This window comes from Oreochromis niloticus, linkage group LG3, assembly GCF_001858045.2.
Source record: "Oreochromis niloticus isolate F11D_XX linkage group LG3, O_niloticus_UMD_NMBU, whole genome shotgun sequence".
Classification (NCBI taxonomy): Eukaryota; Metazoa; Chordata; class Actinopteri; order Cichliformes; family Cichlidae; genus Oreochromis; species Oreochromis niloticus.
Window position 1 is genome coordinate 21,962,676 of NC_031967.2, and position 27,471 is coordinate 21,990,146.

The 27,471-nt window shown below is 42.0% G+C and overlaps 1 protein-coding gene across 3 annotated transcripts in view; it reads left to right on the forward strand.

Annotated features, from left to right (window-relative positions):
* Positions 1-1,301: 1,301 nt before the first annotated feature.
* The window catches only part of svep1 (sushi, von Willebrand factor type A, EGF and pentraxin domain containing 1), a 110,867-nt gene continuing 84,697 nt past the window's right edge, over positions 1,302-27,471 (forward strand). Inside the window, exons 1-2 of one of the 3 annotated variants that reach the window (XM_005453112.4) lie at positions 1,370-1,388; positions 7,451-8,049. In XM_005453112.4, the coding sequence (XP_005453169.1) occupies positions 7,489-8,049 (561 nt within the window). In that variant the 5' untranslated portion in view covers positions 1,370-1,388; positions 7,451-7,488. Of the gene's footprint in view, positions 1,389-6,812; positions 8,050-27,471 lie in introns of those variants that run through there. The other 2 variants (XM_019353588.2, XM_019353579.2) reach the window with 2 other exon arrangements.

The window sequence follows — 27,471 nt, forward strand, 5'->3', positions numbered from 1 at the left end:
CAGATGCTCTTCTGCAGACCTTGGCTGTAATGAGTGGTTATTTGAATAACTATTTTTTCCTATCAGCTAAAACAGCCATTTCCATCTGACCCAGTAGTGTTTCCTGGGAATGAATAATAGTGGGGCAGACATTGGCTCAGATGCCGAATTGCTAACCACACCCATATTTATTCTCATGTTGTTGGGCAGCTGCATTTAGAAACCTCAATAATATTCCACATATTACTACAATATGAATCCGTCTGCAACCAGCAACAGACATGTTTACCCTATATGGTGCTAGAGATGAATGGCACAAGTGAATGAAAGTGTCTTACCCAATGCACAACACCAACTACTGAGTTATGATATGAAGAATAATATGAAGAATGAAACTAAGATAAACAAGGCACTTTTTTTTAGCAGTTTATTCAGTCTTGACTATTGGACACATGCACTGCATGTGATAAGGTCACGTAGCGTCTCAGAATGAATAAGTTGCCCTAACTTAGTTATCTTAAGTAAGCTTTACTTAGTTTTTCTGAGGCAACGAGTTTGCATAGTTTTTTTAAGTTCTGGGAACTAATTAGATTTTACAGCGTCGTGTCTGTAGCAGACTAATGTGGGAGCTAGCACCAGCAGTAGTTACATGGGGCAGCCTTAATCCTGTTACTGCTGCTTGCATTTCCAATATTTGAATGACAGGGCAACATAATGTATATAAGGACACATGTGGTCTTCCTCTTTTTCACACATTCTCTGTAAACCCTGGAGACCAGTCCGTCTGGCACCAACAGCTACACCACATTCACTTAAATCATCTTCCTTTCTCATTTTGATCCTTATTTTGAACTTCAGCCGGTCATACTGAGTCATGCAGACTGAGTTCCTGCTATTGGGTGTACTGATTAGATATTTGCATCAATGAGCAGGTTAGCATAAAGTGCCCAGTGAATATAGAAGTGCTAAATAGTTATTACTTTTTGCTTAATAAAGCCTCCTATTGCACATCATTAGTACAACAATAAGCTTTTATTTATTTTTTTGTTGCATTTTCTGAATAAAATGTTCTCTATATGTATTAAATGTATCAAAACAAATCATTTCTGACACGATGCTGATGAAACTTGTCAACAAAAAACATCAATGACAGCAGGGAAAACGCACAGTGGAAAGTAACACTGTGCATTGCTTAAGTACTTAATGCATCTGTACCCAGTACCAAACTGGGTACAGGTGCCTGTATCTTGTTCATCGCGTACTCCCCCTAGCGGTCTCATTGTGTCAGCACATCCTTGGTAATGTACTGATGTGCAGCCGCCGGCAGGGGGGTTGTAGCACAAGTCTGTAGCAGCCTGAACAACTCTTTTCTGTATTTGAGAGCAGCGAAAGCAGCAGGCGGTTAACAGGTTAGTGAAGTTGTATTTTTGTTTGTGTACAGATCCATAGTGACTGGGATGAAAGCATAAAACCCCCGCGGTTTCTCATGAAAACATTTTTGTTGCCGCCGCCGCCAGTTGAACCATCTTTGTAGGGTTTACATCACCAACTGTTGCTAATTAGCTAATTAAGACTATAAAGCTCCACAAAGAGTGAAAGCCTCGGTGTTGCTGGTCTGTGGTGGCTCCTTCTGGTTGTTGTAAGCGCTCTGTAACTCTTTCAAATGATGACAATAGACTGGAATAGAAAAAGAAAGCGTTTAAGTTTCATGCACAAAGGCAGTTTTAGGTTTTATGTTAGATGGCAGGCTAGCGAAGCTAAAAGCTCATTAGCTGACAGAAAACAAAACAACTGTATTTGTTGCATTTTGCTCCACCTGATTGAAGCATTGGCACTTTGAACACACAAATCTGTTTGACAAAGCAGTGGCCAAAGTCCAAATCCAGAGAGCTGCAAAGATTCAATACATGCTGAGGACAAATCAATACAAAATCCTTTTTAGAGAAAAAACTTAAAGATATTTAATAACTAATGAATGCGTCACAATGTTCAGGTGACAGCGTGTCTGAGTCCAAAGATTAAAGATATTTAATTTATACTCATGTAAGACAAAGAAGCTGTTTTTTGTGTGTTATAACTGTCATAAATGATCAACTTCGTTAGGCTTAAGGAAGGAAACATTGCTGCATAAACCTTAAATGTCCACATTTACTGTAAATCATTAGATGTGGGAAGGGTTCTTAGATCAAGATGAGCATTGCAGGAATGTTTAGGAGAGGCCGTACTTGTGCTGAGATTTGTGTTTTATCCTAAAGGCGAGAAATGCAGGGAAATATGAGGAATGTGTTGTCACCTGTAGCTACTGTATCTGAAGCTTATGCTTGCTGACAGGAGGGTCAGACACATGAAGGAACAGGTGAGAGGGGTTTTTTTTGTAAGAGTATCTTAAAGAAAAACAGACAACTTCCTCTGCTGTGCAACATGTTTTATTCTTTAAAGACTCTGAATTATGATTAAGTATTTTAGCTGCTGTCCAGGTGGAGTATATTTGTATGAGACCACAAGACGGGTTCAGTGTAGTCAAGCACCAGTCACAGGAAAACTATGCTGTGTGACATGCCTCTGGGCCTCCACGCACACTTGCTGTCAGTCTGTGTGCACGTATCCTGCGTTCACGTGCTTGCTGCAGATCCTCAGAAAGTTCTAATTTTTGTTTTTGAGAGTCCGCGTCTAAAAAAAGGCCTCAAATTGATGGCAATTTCAGAAAGGCGAACATTAAATTTGATCTGTGGCAGACTTGATGAGCATTTGTCTGCTTATTTATTCTCCCTTTTTTAGATTTGTTTAATTTTCCATCCCACAACAATGGCAAATCCCACTACATTTTTAAAAATAGTTAAGGTATTTGCACAACTTGTGTGGCTGTGCGCCACATTTAAAACCCAGTAAAAGAAGAAAACCAAGGGGATCAAATATAAGAAAGCGTCAGTGTCACAAAAGTCTGTCGGAGTCCTTCACATATTTTGCCTAAATATTCAGTGTGATCAGCAGACACATTCACAAACTTCCTCTCCATCCACCACCACCCCCCTGTATCCTATGGGACCAGCACAGAATTCTGGTGAGGGGTCTCCAGAGCCAAAAAGCAGGAAGTCACAGCTGTGCTCATCCCCCTTTCGGCATGTGTGAGACCGCGAGTGTATGTTTTTATGTCTCTTGTCTGCATCAGTGTGTGTGTGTGTTTGTGTCTGCGTTGCTCTGTCAGACAGTTTATCTGGCCAGTTGGACTTTCTATTCCCACTGCTTTACTGGAGAGGTTTCCAGCACTGTTAAATGGGGGAGCGAGAGGGAGTGAAACCTTGGCTTATAGAGCCTAATAAACACTGTGTGTCATTGTGGCTAATGCTGCAAAGCTGAGTGCAGTGGACTGGTTTGTGGAAACACACACACACACACACACACACCCTCTGTAGACTTGTTTTTATTGTTTCTGCCTCCTCCACTTATTTTGTTACTTTTTCTGTCTTATTGCTCTCTACTGTATACATGTATTTATCTATTTTTTTTTTAATCTTTGTGCATATTTTACAGACAAAAGTAGCCTGAGGCTGGACCTCAGTTCATTATAAAATTAATCAGAAAAATCCCGATATCTTCTGGTTTTAGTCTTTGTGGACTACAAAAGTGGAAACTTCAAATTCTGGGATGTTGCGATGGAGAGTACAGTGTTAATAGGTTTAAAACACAATAGAAGAAATGCATAAATGATCAAAAAGTTTTTAAAAAGTTTTGAAAAAGCTAGCAAAAGTTAACTGTTGAAACTGTTAGATAAAAGCATAAATAAGCTGTGTAAATTGTTAGCTAAAAAAGCAGGAACTCCAGCAACACTTGAGAAACGAAGAACAGGTTTAATAATTGACCAACGCGTTTCGGCTTGTGGCCTTCATCAGGGTCACCTTGGAAGCAGGTGAAGTTGTGGCAGGATTTTTTGCTGTAAATTGTTAGCTAAACATAGTTGATAAATAGATGAAATACAGTAGCTAGCTAAAATAGTGGATAAACTGTTGGAAATCATCAGCTAAATAAGTTTCTAGCTGTTGAAATTGTTAGCTGAAATTACAAAGTCCTTCTAAGAGCAAACCTTATCATTCAGCGACCTGGAAATGCACATGGGGCAGTTCGGGCAGTTATTTTGAAGAATTATTAAAATGAACTGGTGCTCACAGGGGTGTAAAAAAAAAAACCTGCATTAGTGGTATCAGCAATAACAGACAAAAACACCCTTCAACCACGTTGCATAGTTTGTCCACCAGAGGGAGCTCTGCAACTTCCCTGGTGGTTGTGTTTAGAACACCGCAAATAAAACTGTACCGAGCAGAGTTGAACGAATAAACAGCTACATGTAACAAACGTTGATGTTTGATAGAAGAAATAATATTGGCCAATTTATCGAAATATCAGATTTTTAAGTTACAAGATATTGGTATCCATATCTGTCTTGAAAATCATGTGTCGTCCTGTGTCAATCACCGGTCAAATCTAATAACAATGCTTAAGATTGCTGACTTTTTGCTGCAAAATAAGGTTCTAAAACCTGGAAGTTATATTCATACCATTGTCTTTGCCTTTTTTTGTTTGTTTGGGGATTATCCCTCCCCTTCTTATAGTGTTCGTTTCCCAGACATTGATTAATCCTAGTCTTAGACGAAAAACCCATCTCAATGATGATCTTCTCTCAGTCTAGACTTCGTCAACATACAGAATAAACCTTCTTTCAGCTGCTTCTTTATTTGCATGGGTTCCCCAACAGTGGATCTGGTCATCTTGACTATTGTAACGGTCTTTATTCAGGTGTCAGTCTGTCGCTGCTCAGCCGAATGCAGCTGGTCCAAAGCGCTGCGGCACAGCTATTAACTGGCACACACATGCCAGCCCACATATCCCCCATAGTAGCTTCCCTACACTGACTTTTATTTGTTTTTTAAAGCATCGCATGGGTCGGCGCCTTCTTACCTCTCTGATCTTTTAAGTTTGCACACTCCCTCTAGATCAGTGAGGTCTGCTGAGCAAATGCTCCTAGCTCCCGAGCTCCAGTGAAAAGACAGAGGATATCGGGACTTTGCAGTAACTGGTCTGATGTTGCCCCTTCATGTCAGGACCTGTCCATTATTAGACACTTTAAAAACCCATTGAAACCCACTTTTATTCTTTGGTTTTTAAATCCGAATGAGTTCAGTGCAGTTTGATTTGTGCTCAGATTTTCTCACTTTGTGTTTCCTTTCTTAAACGTTGTCATTTTGTCCTATGCTTCTATACTGTGGTAGTTCATGTCTCAGACCCAGTCTGATATTATGTCTGGTATGGTCTAAAAGAAAATGATCACTGAATGTAATGAATACATGTTAAATCTAGCAGTAACCAAAGGTAGTCAGCAGATGGTGTTCAAACTGGTAAGTCCGAGGTGATGCGGGAACAGCTGAGTTTGCTAACCATAACCGATAAATACTGTACTGGAAATAGTCCAGCTCCAGTTTAAAATGAGCTTAAGTGAACACAGTAGAACATGAGAGGGGGGTCCTGATGAAGGGGTTCCTGAGTGGGTCTGACAGGGCTGAAAAAGGTTGGGAACTGCTGTTCTAATGGGCGATAAATATAATAATGAGTTTCAGCTCTGGCTTTGATCAAAGGAAATCCTAATGCTGCAGCGTATAATGAATTCCTAAACTGCTCCAAGCTTTGTGGAAACTTGCCCCTGAGCACAAAGCCAGATCCATTAAGAAATGGCTTTTTCCTTTTTGGTGTGGAATAAACTTGTCTGGCCTGCAGAGATGCCCTGATCTCAACCCCATTGTACACCTTCGGGTTGAACTGCGAGACAGCGCTTATCACCCACTCGGTGATCTCACTAATGCTCTAATGGCTGATTAGGAGAACATCCCTGGAGCCAGGTTTCGAAATCCTTTGTGGAAAGCCTTCCCCGAACAGTGGGTAATGTTTCGGAATGAATGAAAGTTTATGTTTGGGTGTCTGCAAACTTTTTTATCTCTTTATCCATCCCTCCTTTTCTTCCTCTTATCCGATGCCATTCTCTCCTTCTGCAGTCTCATTCTTCTTCTTCTTCTTGAGCGTCCATGGCTCTTTTGGCTGTAACTCTCAGGCTTTTGCTTTTAATAGGCGCAGCGTGCCTCTGTAACACCGGCTGCCTTTTGTTTTGGTTACAGATAAAATCACTAGAGGAAAACACAACAGCAGAGAGACACAAGGAGACAGGAGAGATGGAGAAAAAAACGAGTGTGAATCCCGTGGTGCAGGAAAAAGTGGGCAAATTAAAGGGAGAGGAAGACGGTTCAGTTCCCTCCTGTTTTTTAATGTCTGGAGCAAGATACAAGGCAGATAAGGAGGTCAGTAGGGAGAGGAAAGGATAGCGCCTAAAAGAGAAAAAAAACCTAACAATCTTCCACATGTGTCTGATATAATTTCCTTAATCTTATCTAAGGTTTTATCTGACTTATCTTTTTGTCCTCTCCTCCCTTTCTCCCACCTTTCACTCTGACTTTGTTTGATCTCAGACCGACGCTGTGTTACGTGCACGGTGCAGACATATGGAGTTGATCACTGCGCCTGTTGCTGATGTTTTCTTTGGGAATGCTGACAAGTTGACAGGCGAGGCGCAGCACTGACATAGAGCCTCACTTCACTGTCCGGATGAGAGAGACAGAGAAATACAAGGAGAGAGGGAGAAGGAGATGAGGGCCAGGGGGAGGGTGAGGGTGAGAGACATAGTGAGGGAGAGAGAGAGAGAGATAGGGAAAGAAGGGGGAGTTGAGAGAAAAAGAGGAGGAGATATGAAGGGAAAAAAATGACTTCACGCCGTGACTGGACAGCCCCCTTTTTTCCCCTCAACCTCTCTCTGTCTCTCAACTTTTTTCCTCCCTCCTTCTCCTCCTCCTCCTCCTCCTCTGTGTGTTTTTTTAAATGATTTGGGGAGTAGAGGGGAACAAGCATTCGGAGCTTGGCTGACGGTGCAGGCAGGAGCGTCACATAGGCAAACAGGAGCCTGAGGGGCAGCGCACTGGGACTAAAGAGGACTGAAGAGGCTTGAGGTGGTTTTTGGATCAGATGCACTGACTGAAAGGTTGACTAACAGGCATGCAGGCAGGCAGAGAGGAGATGAAGGGCATATAGGTTTATGTTAAAAAAGCCTTAAACACTGCATGCACAGAGAGCAGGGAAGTGGCCATATACACTGATTTATTTCTGCAGGAAAGTCAGGGAGGCAGACACCTTGTGAGGAAGGCTGAGCATTTACAGAGCAGAGTTTTGCTTCACTCAGGGGAGACAGAAAAAGACAAACAGACGCACGTTTTGAATGAAAGGACCTTTATCTTCATCTAGCAATGCTTTTGAGGAACTCTGCACCAAGTTGTTGCTGTTTGCTGTGCTCCTGGACGCTGATGCGAGCTTAGGGCACTTTTATCTTCACTGAACTCCTCTTGTGAAGAGGATCCAAGCTGTCTTTCTTTTTTTGCAGAGTCCTCCTTCAGTAGAGGTGCTGTGCTGACTGTAACTATGTTTTATCAAAGATACTCTTTAACACTATCATGGACTACTTGTCTTCTGCTCCTGTGCGTCCTGGATGCGTGGACCACGGCCTGGCCGGCCGTTCAACAGTCCCAGCGGCAGCAGCAGCAGCCTCGGCGGTACAGACAGATGTCAACCCTGTCCTCATCCTCCTCCTCCTCGTCACCTGGTAACCTGTCAGAAAGTGCAGAGAGCAAAGTGGAGCGCCTCGGCATGGCGTTCAAGCGAAATGTGCGTGAGCTGCGTGAGAAAAGCTCCTGCTTGGACCTGGTTTTCCTGGTGGACGAGTCCTCGAGCGTGGGGGCCAACAACTTCCTGAGTGAGCTGAGGTTCATACGCAAGATGCTGTCCGACTTCCCTGTCGCACCGGAGAACACCCGCGTGGCGCTGGTGACCTTCTCATCCAAAACCCACGTGGTGACGAGGGTGGACCACATCTCTGCGCCTAAGTCTCACCAGCACAAGTGCTCCCTGTTCAACCAGGAGATCCCAGCCATCAACTACAGAGGAGGAGGCACCTACACGAAAGGAGCCTTCCAGAGGGCAGCGGTGAGTCAGACTAATGGATTAATGATTAATGGATCTTTACATCTTGACATTGACCCCAAACTTGCTTCACATTTTTTCAGTCTGCAACCTGCTGGGTGTGTGTGTGTGTGTGTGTGTGTGCGTGCATGCATGGAGTGATTGTGGCCTAGAAAGGCTGATGTTAATGAGGCCCTGCATGGCTTTGCTGTTGCTGTTTCCTCTAAATTACACACCAGCAGACAGTGAAGGGGAAGCCGCTCGCCAGCTAATTGTTCAGGGGTTTCCAGTGATTAAAATACCATAAAGACTGAGCGCACGCGTGCACAGAAATACACACCATGGATGTATTTGAACAAACTGTAGAGCAATAAGAAAAATGAAAGAAAAGAAAAGTAGAAGAGAGATGAATTTTTAAGATTAAACGCGTTTAGATGAATCTGATTTTGAGCTTAGCTTTTAGCTATCTTTGATTTTGTAGCTTAAACAAGCTGTATGGCCCGATTTAGTGTAAAAGCTGGAGTTTTGGGGGGTTATGTGGGGTCATAATGTTGTTTATGGTTTGTTGATTTGTGCTTCCTGACACACACACACACACACACACACACACACACACCCAGGACATATGGCACAGTTCATCCGTCAAGTCCAAACAGCCCAGCTGTAAAAGCTGTGTTGGTGGTATAGGGTCTGGTCCTGTATAAACACGCAGGCACCTCGACTCATGCCTCTGATCTGCAGTCAGTTACAAACCCAGGGAAGCCCTGAATACACAGCAGAAGATGGGGGATATTTAGCGTCTGCAAGCTCACTAGGAAATGCTGCAGCTGAGTGCTCACCTGGGTGAGGAGGTGACCTATGGGGTTGCCGTAGCTCAGGAGGTCGAGCATTCCTGGCTGCTCCAGTCTCCATGCCAGAGCATCCTTGGGCGAGATACTAACCCCAAGTTCCTGTCACATGTGTTCATCAGAGTGTGAATGTTGGCTAGAAAAATTGTAAAAAACAAGTTCTTGTAATGGATGAATGATGCATGTTGTATAAATATCTATAAAGTGCTTTGAGTGCTCAAGTAGAGTAGAAAACCAGGCTGCAGAGACCTGAGTTTGATTCAACCCCAGACTGTTTTCTTTGTGTTATTCCCCCGCCTTCCTTCAGATCCCTGACTATCCTGTTCAGTTAAGGATAAGTCTTTAGTCTGAGGACATGACACACAGTGATGTCAGAGTGAGAGTTTTCCACCACAAAGACGGCATTTGACGACCGCTCCTGAAGAGTTTTGATGCCTCAGTATAGATCAATAATGTGATTTGTCGATCATTAGAATAGTTTCTGGGTTTTTCCAAGGGTAGCTGTAACCACCCTGAAACCACTCTCACTAACTTCTGATGCAAACCCGGTTATTTTGTTCTGACAGCAGGCCTGAAATATGACAGAAACCGCTCATTTCACAAAAGAGCTTCAGGGATTACTCCTAGCATGCTTTCAAGGAGTTACAGTCAGCAATCTGGTGTTAAGTAACAGCCTGGTATCGTGAAGCAGCGTCTGAATGTCATTCCAGTTGTCCTTCAGTAAGCTTGCGTGTTATTGCATGTCGTCTGTTTGTGGTTAAAGACACAACAGCTCCATTTTTTCCTATCTCACCATGTCCCTGTTTGATGTTGCTTAACAGTGCAGATTGATATGCAAAAAATGGACAATGCATAGACACGACACACAGAAGCAGCGTGTTACTCATATACTTAGATAGAAAAATAACTGTTAAGCTTTGACGATCCTGAAATTGTCATTTATATTTACACTCATTCTGAATTTTCTGTTCATTTTTGCTTTTACTCATTAAACTTAAATCAGGTTTTGCTGCACTTTGTGAACTTTGTAACAAAACCCTCATTTGTAGACAAAGGCAGAGGTATGCCAAGTTCTGGCAGGTTTACCCATCTCTCCATCCCCGTTTAAAGCTAATAGTCTTGGACCGTATCCTCCGGCTTAGCACTGAAAGCTTGGCCCTCAGGACAGGTTTTCTCTCACCCTGCCTCGCTAAGTGCTGATAAGCAGACTGCTGGCTGCATCCCAGCTGCTAAAGACCACAACAATAGCAAGAAAAGGCTTTCAGGGCAAACTTTAGCGCCTTATCATTATTCAGAAACACTCAAAATGCTTTAGGTGATTTATCAAGTGATGTCGCGGACTAAATCAGTCAAAGATGGCTTTTTTAAAGAAAGCAGGGCGTATTTCTGCTCAGGCTCCTAACTTGGCTGTAACAGATTAAAAGTCTGATTAAAATAAAAGCTTGAATTTCACATCTCATGGCCAGCAAACACCCCCGTATTTCTTTCCAGTCTCTGCAGAGTGAGAGTGGGCTGACTACGTGCTGCCTACACAGAGCTGAGATTTTTTTTTTTTTTTTCTGGAGACAGATGAGGCTAGCAGATACAGACGTCCAGAAAAAATAAATAAATAAAAGAAGCTTCGACCTGATGGACCAGAACAGTCTGACATTTACTGTGTGTCTTCACAGGATCAGGGAAGTGATGTTAGAGTGAAAAATCTGTCTGTAATTTATTGCGTAATCGCTCTTCTGTTTTTTGGGGGGGGTTTTTTGAGTCTTCTGTCCGAATCTGACTGGAAAAAGAAAAAAGGAGGTTTGTTGTCTGTTTCCATCTGTCACATAAAAAATGGCTCTGCTAACACTTGTCAACAAGGCGCATATCCGGCTGTCATCGTGTACCAGCTGAACTGCAGTGCAACAATCAGAGTTTTGAAGTGCAGATTCTGTGGTTTGTCTGTAGGAGAGCGCATGTTCTTAGTTATTTCTTCCAAACACGTGCCCCCACGTGGATCCGTCTGAGAGAAAGTCCCGAACGCCTGAGTGTGCATGTTTAAATCCGTGTGAACGTGTGCATGGGTGCTTAGAAACGAACAGAGACAGTGAAAGTTAGGCAGGGAGGGAGAGAGAGGATAATTGATAATTGCAGGATAATAATAATAATGCCATATTTTATTCCCTCGGCGGGTCTTGGCTGTTCTAAGTGCTGTAGAAAGCTGGGATCCATTAAGAGAGACATTTTTCCACCAGCCGTGCATGTAGAGACAGGGCTCTCCTCCAGCGCTCTTCATCTCCGTCTCTCTCTGTCTGTCTGTCTGCCATCTCTCTTTTCACCTAATACATCATGCGGTAGGCTTAAAGCATCAAATTATGTAGGTTAAAGAATGATTTCTGATTTTTGGCTTGGTTTACGGTAAGATTGGAGGTAACGTTCAGCGGTGTGTTATGCATTTGGAGTACAAACTGAGTAATGTTAAGTCTGGTTAAGTGATGTCATACTCATAAACTTTTTCTAACACTTACCACCTCAGCTAAAAGTAGAAAGCTTTTAAGCTGTTCTTAGTGGTGACACTTTGTAACTTTGGTTGTTGGAGCGTAGACCCCCTCCAGGTGGGGTGTAGATGAGGAAAATGAATAAAGAAGACCTGTTACTGTCACATCACAAGTAAACCAAAAGCTCAGTTTCAGATATTTTTTCAGTGTTCTTTCTTGAGGAGCTGAAACAAACTGCAGCAAGGCCAATATAAGCTAAATAAGCATTATTTTGAAATTGTGGATCATGCAAAGCCACTCTAGGAGAGTCTGAAACTAAAAATATGCTCCTGGAAATAAGCACAAACTTCCTTTTCTTTTTCTTTTTTCGGTTGCTCCCTTTAGGCGTCTTCCATCCTGTCCTGTCACAGCAGCCCTCTGCATATGTAACACACCTTCCCCCTCTCCTCTGCCTCCTCTTCTTTTGCCTAGCAGTAGAATAGTTTCCACCGGCACCCTGCTGGTCAGTGGCACTGGTGGCTGTCAATCGACTCGAGTGATCCGGTATGGAAATCTCATTCTTTTGGCAAAGATTTTTATACTGAATGCCCTTCCTGACACAACCCTCCCCATTTATCTGGGTGTTGGGGACCGGCACTAGGAGTACTCTGGCTTGTAGTCTCCTGTGGCCGTCTGTCGCAGGGCCAACACATGGAGAAAAACAGCCATTCATGTTCAAATTCACACCTACGGCTAATTTAGAATCACAAACTGACCAAAGACTCATGTTGTTGAACTGTGATAGAAAGCTGGAGGACTCAGAGAGAACGCAAGCCACGGTCAGGATCTTCTTGCTGTAAGGCGACAGTGGTAATGTTTGTGTCTACATGCAATACTTGGAAATATCACTAATAAGAGCCTAAACATCAGTATGCAGATCTTTTTTTAAAGACCGTTTGCTCAGTACAATGGTAGAAAAACAGGTCCTGTTAGAATCCAGGAACAAAAAATACACAAATAAAGCAATGAGCATTAGTAGATCCACTTTAATGTAGAGAAAATAAAGCAGGATTTTTAATGCCATCATACTGACCTTAATTTTTTACTAAAATTCACCAGTGCATGGCGAAACTTTTTAAGACCCAGTGCTCTACAGCACAGCGAGAAGCCCAGCTGTCATGGAAACTGGTGGGATGAGGAAAAGAGTGCACCATTTCAGACAATCTTTCCTTAAAAGGCATTTATTGTTCTGCACCCACAAAAAAATGTAGTTGTGTATTGAATGAAAAACCAGAAGCTATTTTTTTTGGACATCTGGCCAGTCGCTGCATGGAGTTGGATGGTAGAATCGTGCCATTGGAAAAGGCTTCAAACGCTGCTGGTGACCTGCTGAGGTCGTCGTTTGGAGCTCGCGGCTCTGTTTGGATATTGTTTTCAGTTTTTTGATGGTGTTCCCACTAGCTTTTTCCACGATTAATATAATCTGATGTAGACCCCTAGGTTCCTGAAAGCAATACCAGCAGTGTGAAACTTTGAAAACTCCACATAGTTCGGAGACATTTCAAAATATAAAAAGCGTCGGCGGCTTTTTCTTTCTCCTTTCACTTGCGCACAGCAGGGAGTGAAATAATCTAGACTGCAGTAACTGTTATGTACTCTTTAGTTCATTAAGCGTGCAGCACTTAATCATGATGATGATTCACAGCACCTCATTGCAGGGCCTGCGTCCTCTCAAGCCTCGCTCTAGACATGATAGCCTTGTTAATGATGACATCACTCCTACTTGAGTTTATTTTTTCCAGCACGGCCGCCGTACGAAGTCGCTGATGACTTTCAGTACATGATTTCATGAATAACTCTTAAGGAATAACCCACACTGACCCCGAGAAACGAGCGGCGTGCGTCACCATCCCCTCTCCATTCTCCAGGTTTTTTTTAAACACTTAGTCATTTTCCACGCATTCGCCTCATACACGAGCAGATATCTCGAAGGTGGTACGGCTCCAAGCCTTTGCTTTTATTTTTGTCTGTTGCTCGTAATCTTGATGATTCAGGAATTACGGCTTTTTCCATTGTTTCTTTTATTACAGTTGGGTTTGGATACGAGTCCCAGCTATTAAAATAAAATGTCTGTATGCGTGCGATCACGCTAAAAATACTCCAGAATCATTTTTGTTCTGCCGCCTCGTTTGTCTTTCCCCTGAAGATTCACCTTTTGCGATGCGTTGCCACATGCTGCCAGATTTTTTTAAAAAAGCCTTCTTTCTCTCTAAAGTAAGACCTGGCTTGAAATCCTAGTGAGCAGAGTGCTAAACTGGACTTGGCGATCAGGCTGTGTCAGCCTGCCTTCACAGCTGCACGAGACACAGACAGATGGGCAGCGTGTGATGAAAGATAATGGAAGAAATGGGAGTGGGAGAAAGATGGAAGAATAAGAGGAAAAATGAAGTAAAAAGAGGGGGAAAAACTTTCATAGTAATGTTTTTACCTGACTCTTGGTTAGCTGTGTGCTTACTCTCCCAAAATCTGGGTCATACCAGATATTAGAGTAGTTTACCAGGGTTAGCCACCTGGTAAGGAGCTTTCTGCTCTCCTGGCCAGTGTGATTTTGGAAATCCATATAAGTTGGACTATCAGGTGGGATATTTTCCTCTTTATCCTCAGTGAAAAGATCCAGCAGCTCCTTATGTGCCCAGCTCACCAGAAAAAAAACAAGGTTATTACTCACACGCATACAGTTTATGGAGCAGCTGCATGTCTTTACATGGTTGTCATCCTATATAAGTCAGACATGTTATATTATGGACTGTAAACTAGAGTGTGTGCATGAGAATGTATGTTTGCAGTGTGTCTATAAATATGAAAGGTCAGCCTAAAGCTGGCAAACATATTTTTTTCCTCCTGCTGGATTTTTGAATCTTTCAAACATCCACCATCCATGTTTGAGCCGTATTATGAAGGCCGATTCGGAGGGGAAACACGGTGTTGGCTCCCAAACCTCATAAACAACTACTTCATTTTCAGTAGTCGCTATACAGTAAAAAAAATCAAAAAGTAAATGTTTAATGTGACTGCAGTATTTTCGTCTTGCTTCGTGTTAGTTTAGGAGAACTTTGGCATGTTTTAGAGCTGCCCGGGATATTTTTTCCCACTGTGAAAACTTGATTCCAAGCCAACATCTTATATTCCCAAGCTGATGTTCCATAGGATGAAGGCACTCGTGGATCAATCTTCATACACGTTTTTGTTCTGTCTACATCGAGCTTTGCCAGACCACAACAAACAAAACAAATATGCTAACATCTCAATCCAGTTTTCCTGTTTGTCCCACTGCTTTGCTTTGCTATCATCTTCTCCTCCCCACCCAGCCTGTCCAAGCAGGAGGGGACGTCATAGTCATCAGCTTTGACGCATTACAGCCAAAATATGCAGCGTTGTTTTTCAAAACATTGTCTATTAGATTAAATGGGAGGCTGTGTAAGTTGCTTACATTTGGCCTGCGGAGATGAGCCGTAGGGTTCCTGTGCATTCTTGGCCAGAGGAGGCACACAAACACTAACATACACTTGACTGCGATGTTTGGGAGTCTGAAACTTGGCCCGAATTTCTGAGAGCAGCAAATTAAAATGGGAAATGAAGACCATCCATCACCTGAATGCTGGAAAATTTTTGTCTTAGACAGGGTGATTCAAGAGGTCCTTTTATTTTGGAAAGAAGAGGGAAAAAAATGCATTTGCTCACTGGAGCATTTTTAAATTTACTGCGGCTGAGTCACCCAGCAAATTTCAAACAAGTCAGTGAATTCTCACCTCAAGCTATTAAGAAATTTAAGCCAGACTCGAGTTAAGAGTAGAAGAATTTAAAAAAGGAAGGCTTTTCGTGTACAGCCAGTGCAAACTAGTTCCCTCTGTGTTAAATGAAAGCAAGGTGCATCTCTTTGAAGCGATTCTCCGGCTGTGATAAGATGATAAGAGAAAAAAAGACTGTTTCCTGTCTGTGCAGCTACCATTTCCCGCCATCTCACTCTTAATCATTTCCTCCCCTTCAGTCTGTCTGCTTCTTTCCTGTATTCCTCCATTCTCCTCCTCCTCCTCCTCCTCAGTATCAGAGGTACTCTTGCAGGGATGGGTGAGACAGAGGCTTGGAGCTCCTACCAGCCAGAAAAGGCCTGATAAGCCACATAGGAATGTCCAGAGACACCAGAAGAGCTTTAAATATGTTGAGTCTGCAGTGGGATGTGGGGCTGTGCTATCACTGTATGTATATATATAGCACCTCATTAATCTGTAAAATGATTAATTAAGACAGCGGCAGCATGTCTTTTTGTGCCTCCCTTTGACCTGTTAAAGCCAGCTATACTCTGTGTGATTGTGACACATGAAATAGGGTCAGCCTGAGAGAATAAGGGTTATATCATTGGTTGTGACCCCAAAACCGTAATCACACACTGTAGAGTGGCAGAGCTTCAAAGCTGGCTGTTTAAACAGTCTTGTGACTGATGATAGCTGGGGATAAATTCAAACTGTGTCTGAAATTTTGGACGGCACTCTGACAACATGACTTCAGCCATGACTTATGTCTGCTGACCAACCAATAGGAATGCAACCTGAACCAATGCACTGATAAACACTGGCACTTGTTAAAAACCAAACCAAACTCAAACCGAATACACTGAGTTAAGCCATGCAAAACAAAAGTTTGGTGTTGGACCAAAGAAGAAAGTGGAGTTGAGCTGTGGCAGCAGAAGCTTGATTTTATGATGTGTTCTTCAGCTGTTGTAATGACCCCGCCAAGGAAGATGTAACATGGAAACAAGTAGTGGAGGAACTGAAGTCATGATTCAGCCCATGATTCAGTGGGTATTATCACTGTTTAGTTTTTATGCATTAAACTATGTAAAAATTGGGGCAAAAGCAGGAAGAAAGCCTATCGCTTACCAGGTTGGACTCTTTTTCTTTTTTTGCCTTCACAGCTCTTTTTATTCTCTGTGGCACAAATTCAACAAGGTGCTGGAATCATTCCTCAGAGATTTTGGGGCATGTTGATATGATAGCAGTTGCTGCAGATTTATCGGCTGAACATCCATGACACCAATCTCCTGTTTCACCATTAGCATTAGTAGTAATAATAATTATTTCTCTGTGCTTATTAATGCCTCATGTTACATATTGTTATCTATGATTCTGTGTAATATAAGACATTAAAAGCGAATCCTGCATTTCTGATTAGATGTTGAGTTCTCAAAACAAATCATTTCTGACATGATGTTGATGAACTTAGTAAACTGAGTACATGTTTATGATAATGAGCAGCTAAATACGTGTGCATCAGATCATTGCACTTATACTAGGTGTTTATTTTTCAGTGACCATTGAAATTGAAATGAAATTGCATGCTTGAAAATAAGGCCAAATAAGTTCCCAGACTTGCTTTATGAAGAAGTCTACCTTAACCCAGATATTTCAACCTCTTATATTTTGTTTCAGGAACAGTTAGGTGGATGGTGTTACAGACGTTAGGAACAAACTGGCAAAGAATTGTTGCCCATAGCATACTTCACTTTCATGGCCAGAGTAATATTGTCAAAATGATCTAATTTTGAATACTGCATTTATGAGTGTACACCTTAAACACACACAGACTTGGGCGTAGTTGGAAATATATTCAGACGCTGTCATGGCGATGGACATAATAGACTCAACATGATGTGTATGCTTCAGTGTGAGCGTGAGTCTGATTGTATGTTTTGGGTTCCAGAGGAAGAAATGCATTAGTCTCAGGTTCTGCTCCGCTGGGCCTCTTCATACTGAATCATTGAGACTGAACACTTCTCCGCTCTCGTCTTTGAAACTCTCTCCATCGACCTCAAATATGCTTTACTGAAACACTCTGGGGAATTTCTTTCTCACAAAATGCTGACTGACTGAGCTGCTCTTTGTCTCCATTGTCATCATTAATTCTTGGGTTTGGAGGAAAGGAAACTCTGGGCTTCAGAGTGAATTTTCATGGCAGAAGATGCAATTCAGCATCTTAACATGTATCCAATTACTTCTACGATGGTCTCATTTCCACAGTTGGTGAGTAGTTCTTATAAAATGAAGCTGTATTGTATTTTATTTCATAATTTTCACTTTACCTGTCTTGCTTTTTTGGTTTCTACTAACAAAGAAGTAATTGGTTTCACTCTACATGGAAAGCAACTAACAATTACAGCATAGAACCATATTAAAATTACATTTTAGCGGGGGAAAAAAAGAGTTGTATTATGTGAATTTACACCATAATTTAACGATCATGCAAGGACGAGGCATTCGTCATCTGTCTGTCCATCTATCCACAATTCACAAGAATCACTGCTCCTCCCAGAGCATTGTTCAAAATTTAGTCAGACAAGATTAATTTGTCCTGAATTTGGCTGTTTACGAGCCTCCTTGACTTGTCAGTGGGTTCGAATCCTCATTGGTTCATGCAGCACAGACAGCCATTGACAACAAAACATATAACTTTCTTTCTAAACTTAATAAATTTATATGACCTGAAAACAGTGATGGATCATGAGCTGTTACGTCACTGAATTTTATTTTATTTATTTTTACCTTAGCAGTTCTTGAGGGAGCCTGACTTTTATTATGTCACACCCACAAAAAAATAGACAGATACTAATGATAATGATACTAAAAGTCACTGCTGGGTTAGATACACTTTTGCAACACTATTGATTAGAACAGTGCAGATTTTGCCTGTCACAAGATAAACTTTTTTATCACCTATCAGGTGAGGAACTGAAGCCACAACCAATGAGAGTGAAGAATGTTGTTGATTGACAGATAACCTGGTAGTAAATACAAATCATCATTTGTTTGACCGATACTAGTGCGGTGACAAAATGTACACATTTGCAAAATAATATCTATTATTTTCATGTGGAAAAATACTGATTGGTTAATATTAGTGGACACTAATGTTTCAGCTGTATTCATTTAGCTGTACAAGTTTAACTTTTTACTTTATGCGTGCAGAAAAGACTGCTCCTTTCCTGAGACAAAAGTAAACATCCAAATGAGGTTAAATTCAGCTTAGGGGATTTTCTGATGTGGCTTTTTTGAATGTGTGTTTGTTTTGACATTCAATGTTAATTTGAAGACTCGGGTCTGAATTCTAAATGCACTGGTTCAGCTGTGCTGCCTTTTATGTCTAATAACACGGACAGTATTAACCTTTGTTACTCAACAGCAGCCTGCACACTCCTGTTCCTACTCTCGTCACACTCCGTCACACTCCTTCACTCACCCCTGCTCTCCCCTCTGAAATGGATACCAAATACTTTCCAGAAACAGGGGCCTACTTTCCGACCTCTTAACGTCTAGACGAACCCGAGGCCTCCTCATTTTACCATTATCTCACACACATATACACAAACATGCGACGTAACAACAATCTGCCCTGTTTGACCGTGAATGAAAAATGAGAAAATGAACTATGGACACACACAAAAAGTGAAACAGGGTAAAGCCGAGGAAAGGAAAGAAGTGAGGGGTGAGAAGTGACATTTGAAGATGTGCTTGACTTTGACAGAGTGAGAATAGAATAAATAAACTAAAATGCAGCTTTAAGGCATCAATTATTGAACAGTTTGTCTGTGTGAGTATCAGAACTGTGAGTTTATTAAATATCATAACCCCAGTCATCAGCCAAATCCGTGAAGTAATTTCAAGTAAGGCGCAAAATATGATTCCTTTAAGATGTGATCTTATTGGATTATTTAAAATTGCTGTACAGACGTCATAGGATAAAGCGCCCTTCAAAAAAAACAAATAACTGTTCGGCAGATGTGATTCGTCAAAATCCCTCCACTCTCTCACAGTTGTCACCATGCATCAATAACTTAGAGATTTCTCAGAGTCCCATCACACATCTGTGGGGAGCTGCCGACAGACATCCAGGTAGGGCAGAGACACTCACACCGAGAGGTCAGCTGAGTTCAGTTCTCATAACATCGGTATTCTGTAGTGCAGAAAATCTCAGAGAGGCCCTGGATGCTTACAAAGATCTCTTTGAAACACTGGCAGCTCTTGGAGATGCCACACCTTTCTCCATCTTTCTCTTTACCCAAGTAATTTAGTTCAATTAATTTAGCTTTAATTTTATTTAACTTCTTGAAAATTTGCACCATCTTCTCTGTAGGTGCTTCATCTTGCAGCCGAGAGCTTACGTCAAGTGAGTACTGTACGAGTCTGTAAAATACAGCCGCAATTTGTTCTGGACTGTTTTGCAACAGATTTTCCAAACTCTGGAATCCACACACAAACAAACCCCATCCAAGGTCCAACTCTTCCCAGCATCCTAGTCCCAAGTGTGTTTTTGAAATTCTCCTTCATCTTCTACATGTTTGCTAATGGAGAGGTGATTTACTCCAACAGGGGCGGTGAAGCTATACATGAGTTGATGTTTCACACCTGCCTCACTGCGAGCAGGCGTCCTGGTTTGGTTTATTTAAAAGTTTATACTCAGAAAGCAGCCCGGTCCAGTGAAACTTTAAAGAATAGTGCAGGTAAAAAGATGTGACCCTGAAAATACTCACTAGTATAGAAACCAACATGATAGTGTTTAAATACAAACTCAGAATGGATTTGATTGGGAGAGATTTGACTTTATTAGAAGATCTACTACTGAGCTTTATTGCCTTTGTACGAAAATATCACAGATTTATTTACTCTGGACCAGGGAGTCAAACTAATTTTACATTGTGGCCCAGTTTAATCTTATGCAGCCCTCAAGTTTAATTACACTTATAATCCCTCAGACATTGTAATGTAAAAGAAAAGAAGTGCAATTTCAACAGTATGTCTCAGTTTTTCCTCCTTGATACAGAAATGCTTCTGGAGTAAATTAAAGAAATGCAGACCAAGCTCAGTATGACTGTCAGTACGACTCATCCATTTGTGGGGGTGAGGTCATTGAGGCAGTTAAACAACTCCTTGGTGGCAGGGCCCCTGGGGTGGATGAGGTTCGCCCTGAATTCCTGAAGGCTCTGGATGTTGTAGGGCTGTTTTCGTTGAAATGCCTCTACATAGTTGCGTGGAGATGAAGGCCGGGACCTTTGGGTTGCAGACCGGGGTGGTGGTTCCCATATTTAAGAAGGGAGACCAGAGAGTGTTCTCCAGCTATAGAGGGATCACACTCCTCAGCCTCCCCTGGAAAGGAGGTGGAAAAGAGAGTCTGTCGAACCTTAGTCAAACCTCGGACACAAGAGGAACAGTGTGGTTTTTGTCCCATTCACAGAACACTGGACCACCTCTTTACCCACTCGAGGATACTTGAGGGTGCATGGGAGTTTGCCCAGCCAGTCTACATGTGTTTTTTGGACTTAAAGAAGGCATTCGACCGTGTTCCTTTGAGTATTCAATGGGAGGCGTGGGAGTATAGGCTGTCTGGTCCATTGCTAAGGGCAATTAGATCCATACAGTTGTTGCAAGAGTGGTCCGCATAGCCAGCAATAAGTCAAACTCCTTTCCGGTGGGTGATGGACTCCGCCAGGGCTGCACTTTTGTCACTGATTCTGTTCATAAATTCTATAAACAGAAGTTCTAGTTGTAGCTAAATTGTGGAAGGCTTCCACTTGGACCATCTCAGAATCTAATCTCTGCTTTTCACAGATAATGTTGTTCTGTTGTCTTCATCGGGTGATAGCCTCCAGCTCGCACTGGAGCAGTTCACAGCCAAGTGAAGCGGGAATGAGAAGTCTGAGGCCATGGTCCTCAGGTGGAAAAGGGTGGAGTGACCAATCCGGGTCAGGGGCGAGTTACTTCCCCAATTGGCGGAGTTTAAGTATCTTGGGGTCTTGTTCAAAAGTGAGGGGAGCGGGAGATTGACAGACAGATTGGTGCTGCCGCTACAGTGAGAAGTTTATCGTGGTAAAGAGAGAGCTGAGCGTAAAAGTAAAGCTGTTGATTTGCCAGTCGATCTAGGTCCCGACCCTCAACTATGGTCACAAGCTTTGAGTAGTGGCAAAACGAACGAGGTCATGGATACAAGCGATGAAAATGAGCTTTCTTTGAAGGGTGGCTGGCCTCTCCCTTAGAGATAGGGTGAGGAGTTTGGCTCTACGAGAGGAGTAGAGTCACTACTCCTCCACATTGAAAGGAGCCAGTTGAAGTGGTTCATGCATCTGACAAAGATGCCTCCTGAGCGAGGTGTTCCGGGTAGACCCAGCACATGTTGAGAAATAATAATAATCTGTCGGCTTTTCTGGAAACACCTTGGTGTTCCCCTGGACAAGCTGGAGGAGATGGCTAGGGAGAGGGAGGTCTGGGCTTCTCTGCTTAGGCTGCTGCCCAGCAACCCGGCTCTGGATAAGAGGAAATGGAAAATGGATGGACAAATCAGTTAATTACTTTGGTGTATTGTGATTGACTGTGGAGGAGGTCTTTATCGGTAGGACGAGCTGTAAATACTTGCTGAAAGTCTAAAATTTTGGCAATCCTTTACATTTTCCAAAACAGTGGGGTCGAACTGGAGTCTTTGTCAGACTGATACTGGCCCCTGGGCCTAATTTTTGACACCCCTACTCTAGAATAATGAGTGGATGAATATACTGTGACTTTTGCTAACAGTATTTATTTAACAGTACATGTATTCTGTACTGTTTTGTATTTACTAAGCAGTAGTTGTTGTCTTTTAGGTTGTGTGTTTTTTGTAATTACTCTGTGTTTTTGCTGTCTCAGACTGCCTCAGCATTAGCTCATCAGTTTTATCTTTCATTTCTATCCCTTTTCTCTTTCACGTGTCATCCCTGTTTTTCCTGCCTTGAAGTTAGACTCCAGGGTTTTCAGTAGACGTCATTGTATATAGTATATGCTGGTTTGGATCCTGCAGAGTGTGTCCCACTTGGCCTCTGTGCTAAGTCTGCTGCGGTCAAATAACTGGCCCCTGCTCTGGCCAAAACCACTGGTTCCAGTTTAAGAATTAGAGGATGAAAATGAGGTGATTGAGGCCAGTGGAAACAACGGGAGAGCATGTGCATAGGTCTGAAATGTGTATGTGTGTGAGCGCTCGATCGAGTGTGCATCAGTCCCAGTTTTCATCTCCAGGTGCTAAATCGATCATGAATATATATGATCATTAACGACTGTTTCTCAGCAAGATTACACAAAAACTACAGAGCTGAAAATTGGTGGAGAGGTCGACCACGGGCAAAGGACAGACTCATTAAATCATGTTGCGGTTTCACATCGCTTTCCATAAAATTTGCTAAATAGGGTATTTTGGTGGAGAACACACACTCTGAGCACCAGTGGAGTTCTCTCCTTTTCTGTACCTTACAACTGATTGGGTAAATCTTATATTTTTAAGGGACCCTAACCAAATGTGCACAAATAGTTTTTGAAAACAGCGACACAAAAGTGTCTTTTTTTCCTTAAGAGAGAACTTTTACTCCCCCCCCAGAGAGGTCTTGGTCAAAATTGAATAAAACTTTTAATTTCCAGAGCAGTTTTATTGATTCGGACTTAATTTAATTTGTTCATCACAGATGACGATATTACTGGAAAATCTGCACACTGGTGTCAAGCAAAGTAACACAAAGTCTCTCACAGATTTTCTTTATTGTAAATGGTTGCACGCCTGAGCCAGAAAAACATTTTCAGTGTTGCATGGATATGGCTGATTCATATAATTTAAAAGTTTACATGTTTCATAAACAAGATAACTTAATCACTTTTTAATCATCCCAAACAAAGACTGTTTACTTGTAAACTGATGGGAAAGCACGCCTAGATCCTTTAAGTGTCCCTGGCAAGTTCTCAGTGGAAATTAATGAGACTCTCAGTACTTATCAGAGTCAGTGTGTGACGTCTTTCAGTGTACTTTCCTTCACTGTGGGACTTACACATCTGAAAATTCCTTCAGAATGGAAGAGGAAATGTAAAAACTCAGTGAGATCAATACGCAGCTTCTCTCCTCTCGTCTGCTCCTGTTCCATGCATCAGGAGTTAGTCGCTTAGCCAGACGGGAAATTACCGCACACCACTTTCGTCTTTCAACCTAGTAGCAGAGGAAATTATTCACTTGCTACTTGCTTTGAGCCCCAATTATCCTCTGCACCTTGTTTTCTCTCCTTTCAGAGAAACGGGGCATTGAAATGAGATCAGCACGCTGGTCTGCAGAGGGCAATCTTTATGCTTCCCGGCTCTGTAAAACCCAGATGTCAGTAAAACCCCCTTGACAGACACAAATGTAATTCAAGAGCTTTCCACACTGGCCTTACGAATCCGTCACTGTGTCTTTACTTACACTTTACCCATACAGTGGATTGCTCCGCTGAGACAACGATCTTAGTACACTGACTTAAGAGAGGACTCTGGTTATAAAACTCTGATCTACAAGCGGGTAGTCTACAGGAGCTGCTTTTAGTTTATGGGGGGTGGATTACACCGCTTAGGCTGCTGTACAAATATAAACACAGTCACTTGTATTTCTATAATAACAATTAGATCCATAAAAACCTTAGTTGTAAGCTTTTTTAATGATTGTTTAACTATACTTTTGTCTAGTTGCATTCAAGAGGTGGAAACAAGTTGTTGAATAAAGAAATCAGCAGTAAAAGACTAAATGAACTGTATCATGTCCGATAATGTCATGTAAGTATTTTCATTTTACAGCTGTTAATGTAATGAAGATCTTTTATTAGCCTGCTGTCAGTGGAAATTGTTTTTTACTCTTTTTGTTTTGATATATTTAATTACACGTCAATGGCCACTTTGTTAGGTACACATTGCTAATACGAGGTTGTCAGTTGGGGCCATCGTGGATGTTTGTTGTCTTATGCTGGGCTGTGTTACTGACACAGCCTCCTTCCTTCCACTTAGCATATAGCCTCAGGGGTGCTGGACTTGGAAACCCTCCATGCATGTATATATATACACATATATACATATATATACATACTTATATGTATACCATCACCAGTCTAAATCTTTGATACAAGGCGGGATATTGGCTCTGAAATCTAGCCCTATCATGTACAAATCTGTTCACAGTATAGATGGACAGAGCACACAGTGGTTTCTCAATCTTAGAAAGATTAGAAAGAATTGTAGCCTCAGTTTCTTGTTCTTAGCTGACGGGAGGTTTGACGTGTTGTACATTCAGAGATGTTCTTCTGCATACTTTTGTTGTTACGAGGGTTTAAAGGAGTTACTGGTGAGTTACTGTGTGTCTCCTATCAGCTCAAAGCACTCTGCCTGTTCTCCTCCTCACTGGATATTTTCTCTTTTTTGGACCAGCAAGTCTTCCTGACCATGTCTACATGCTGAAATTCTTTGAGGAGCTTCTGTGTGTTTGACTGATGAGATGATTAGATTAACGAGCAGTTGAACAGGTGTACATAATGTAGTGGCCAATGAGTGCATATTCCAATTTAGATTATACATTGACAGCCCTTATTAGCAGTGTGCAACATTTCATGAAGCTACACTTGCTAAGATCAGAGACATATAAAGTTAAGACACTTAATGAAAGCAGAATAGATTTTATCCCCACGTAGAGTTGACCTCATGACCTGTGCTCATGTTTCTCTCAGACAAAGCAAGAAAAGTTCATGCCAGAGGGCCAGCATGATCAATACCAGGCACTGCAACTCTGGAATGCATGCTTGATAATATTAATCACACCTGTACCCTTTCATCTATGACAAGCAAACGCTGGTTTTGAGAAAGGTCAGTGATGCCTTTATCCCAACAGGTGCTGTGTGGCTTACAGCCGTGATCACCTCCCGCAGCAAGGAGCTGATGATGGTCACGCAGTGCTTGTGATTCCACCCAGCATGCTGCAGCTTCTTTCAAAAGCATCAGAAGTCTTTTTGATAGAAACAGTGTGAAACTTCACAGAGCTAATAAGGAGGGCAGTTCTTTGAAGTCAAAGGTGATAGTGTAACAGGCCTTTGCCCAAGTTATGCACTTCCTTGTCTTATGATAACTTGTCTAGCATTTAGCACACTGATGAACAACTGACCACCACTTTTTCTCGTTTTCTGATAAATATTATGTGTTATTGTAAGTAACATGAAAGGGAAAAGGCATAAAACCTGCTTCAGTGTAAAGTATCTCCAGTGTTAATATCTCTGGCCTGTGAGATCCACACACATGCACACATCATGCTCACTCTCTTAGCCTCTCTTTCCGTTTTCCACTGTGTGCACGTCCATGCATGAATATGCTCTCAACTACACACAGATTCCCTCTCACTTAAAATAGCTGCTGCTCAGCGATTGATACGTGCTGCTAACAGCAGCCTTGTGAAGCTGTGTGTGTGTGAAAGTGATAAATGAGTGGCTGGAGGGTGGGGTCAGTGAGAGTGGTGAGGCTGAGAGGAAAATCTAAAATGTGTGATATTCAGGATGGAGAGGTGAGAAGACTTTGAAGACTAAGACTGTGTTGGTAGGGTCAAAGGCCAGAGAGGCAAGCAGGCACAGGAACTGGCTGTCAGCACCTTCACTGGTCTGTGTTCAGCTGTGTTATTCTGCTATTAGAAACCTTGATCTAACTGGAAAAAGCGTGTTTCCACTGGGTCACTCTGCTCCTGAAGCTGTGGTTCTATTAAAAGTAGGTTGTCTAGCACATATTTTTCATATGAAAGGTTTTCATTTAGAGTTGAATAGACCCTGACCAATTCTGGAATTTAGAAACAGATACCAAGCTCTTGACTTCAAACTTTGGATCTGTGTCGTAGCTTTCAGTTATATAATTTTGTCCATAACAAGAAGCAGAAGGTTACAAACAATTCGGAGGCCCTATTGGTTTTCTTTGTCGCCTGTTGTGGAATTTTCAGTGGTTTAACCAACCAGTTTAAAGTTGCCAGCTCTATAAATAGTGTATTTTAATACTAGCTGACATTTTCTAGACAATAAAATCATTAATGTGGCCCTTAAAAACACTCCAGAACAGCTGCTGTGGACCTTATTGCCAGGACTGTTAAGCATCTTTCAATATAGTGGAATAAAAACTATGTGTTTATTAAAGGTGTAGTGTAGTAATGACATCCTCTGCATAGAATGAAGCAGAATGAAGTCACCCACCCTGTGTATATCTAATCTGAGGTTTTCTGGTCAATGTCAGGGCATTTTTATGTTTTGGAGCTCTTGAGCCTCCCCTCTTGCTTCTCACGCTAAAGCAGGATTTAGGTACCTTGGCAGATAAAGCTTCTTACCGAATTTACAAGTATACTCTCATACTCTTGCTCATGTCAGTGTCTGTCTTTGTGCCTGTGTAATAGAAGCACTAGGATTATATTATTAGAGGAATTCGTCTTATCAGCAAGTTGTCTGCTTCTGTTTGGTTTATTTGTCGTTTTACTTCACCTCCTTGAGAAGATAAATTGCTTTATAGTTACACTGTAAAGTGCTATTAAAAGCATTTATGAATAGGCAATTGCAGAGTTTGGGACTTTGTGTAGTTTTCTCCTCTTGTCTGTTTTCATATTTGAAATTTAAATATTCTCAGAAGAGTGGAGTTTATCTTTGTTTCTGCAATGCATGCCTGCACATCCTTAATTGTTAATAAATTGACAGTCAGCATTTGCCAAAGTTATGGTAGCCGTCCAGCCTTAGCAAGGCATCAGACTCCACTGGTGACCACAGGTCACCTGGGAAAGATGTGTATTCCCCAGGGAGTGGTTGCTGGAGGTTCCTGGCAGTCAAACTGACCGCCAAGAGGTACACAGTGCTGCACCAGAAGCCGTCTTGTTATTGCTTTGGTCAGATTGCTGCAGTTGTCTGTAGTTTACATGGAAGACACCTGCCAACTTCTCACCAAGTAGAATTGAAACTGTGAAGAGGGCAATGCAAACCAGAAACGGAGACTTCAAAGTAAAAGTTTTGAAATGTATTGGTTTCAGTGGTGAGCCAGAAATTTTGTCCGTATTCCAGTTTTTTTTGCACTTTTTCAAGTTTTGCTACTACTTGGTGAGTAGTTGGTGTACATTGTTGGCACATACATTAGCTTCATGCAAACTGCAGCAGACCTTTGCAGTCTTTCAGCAACCAAAAACAGGTTTTTAGTCCAGCTTGCTCCTTACTAACTATTTCACCAAGCTACTGCCAGTAACCTCCAGGAGCCGGTTGGACAAATAGACATTTTTCATTAGCAAGGTGA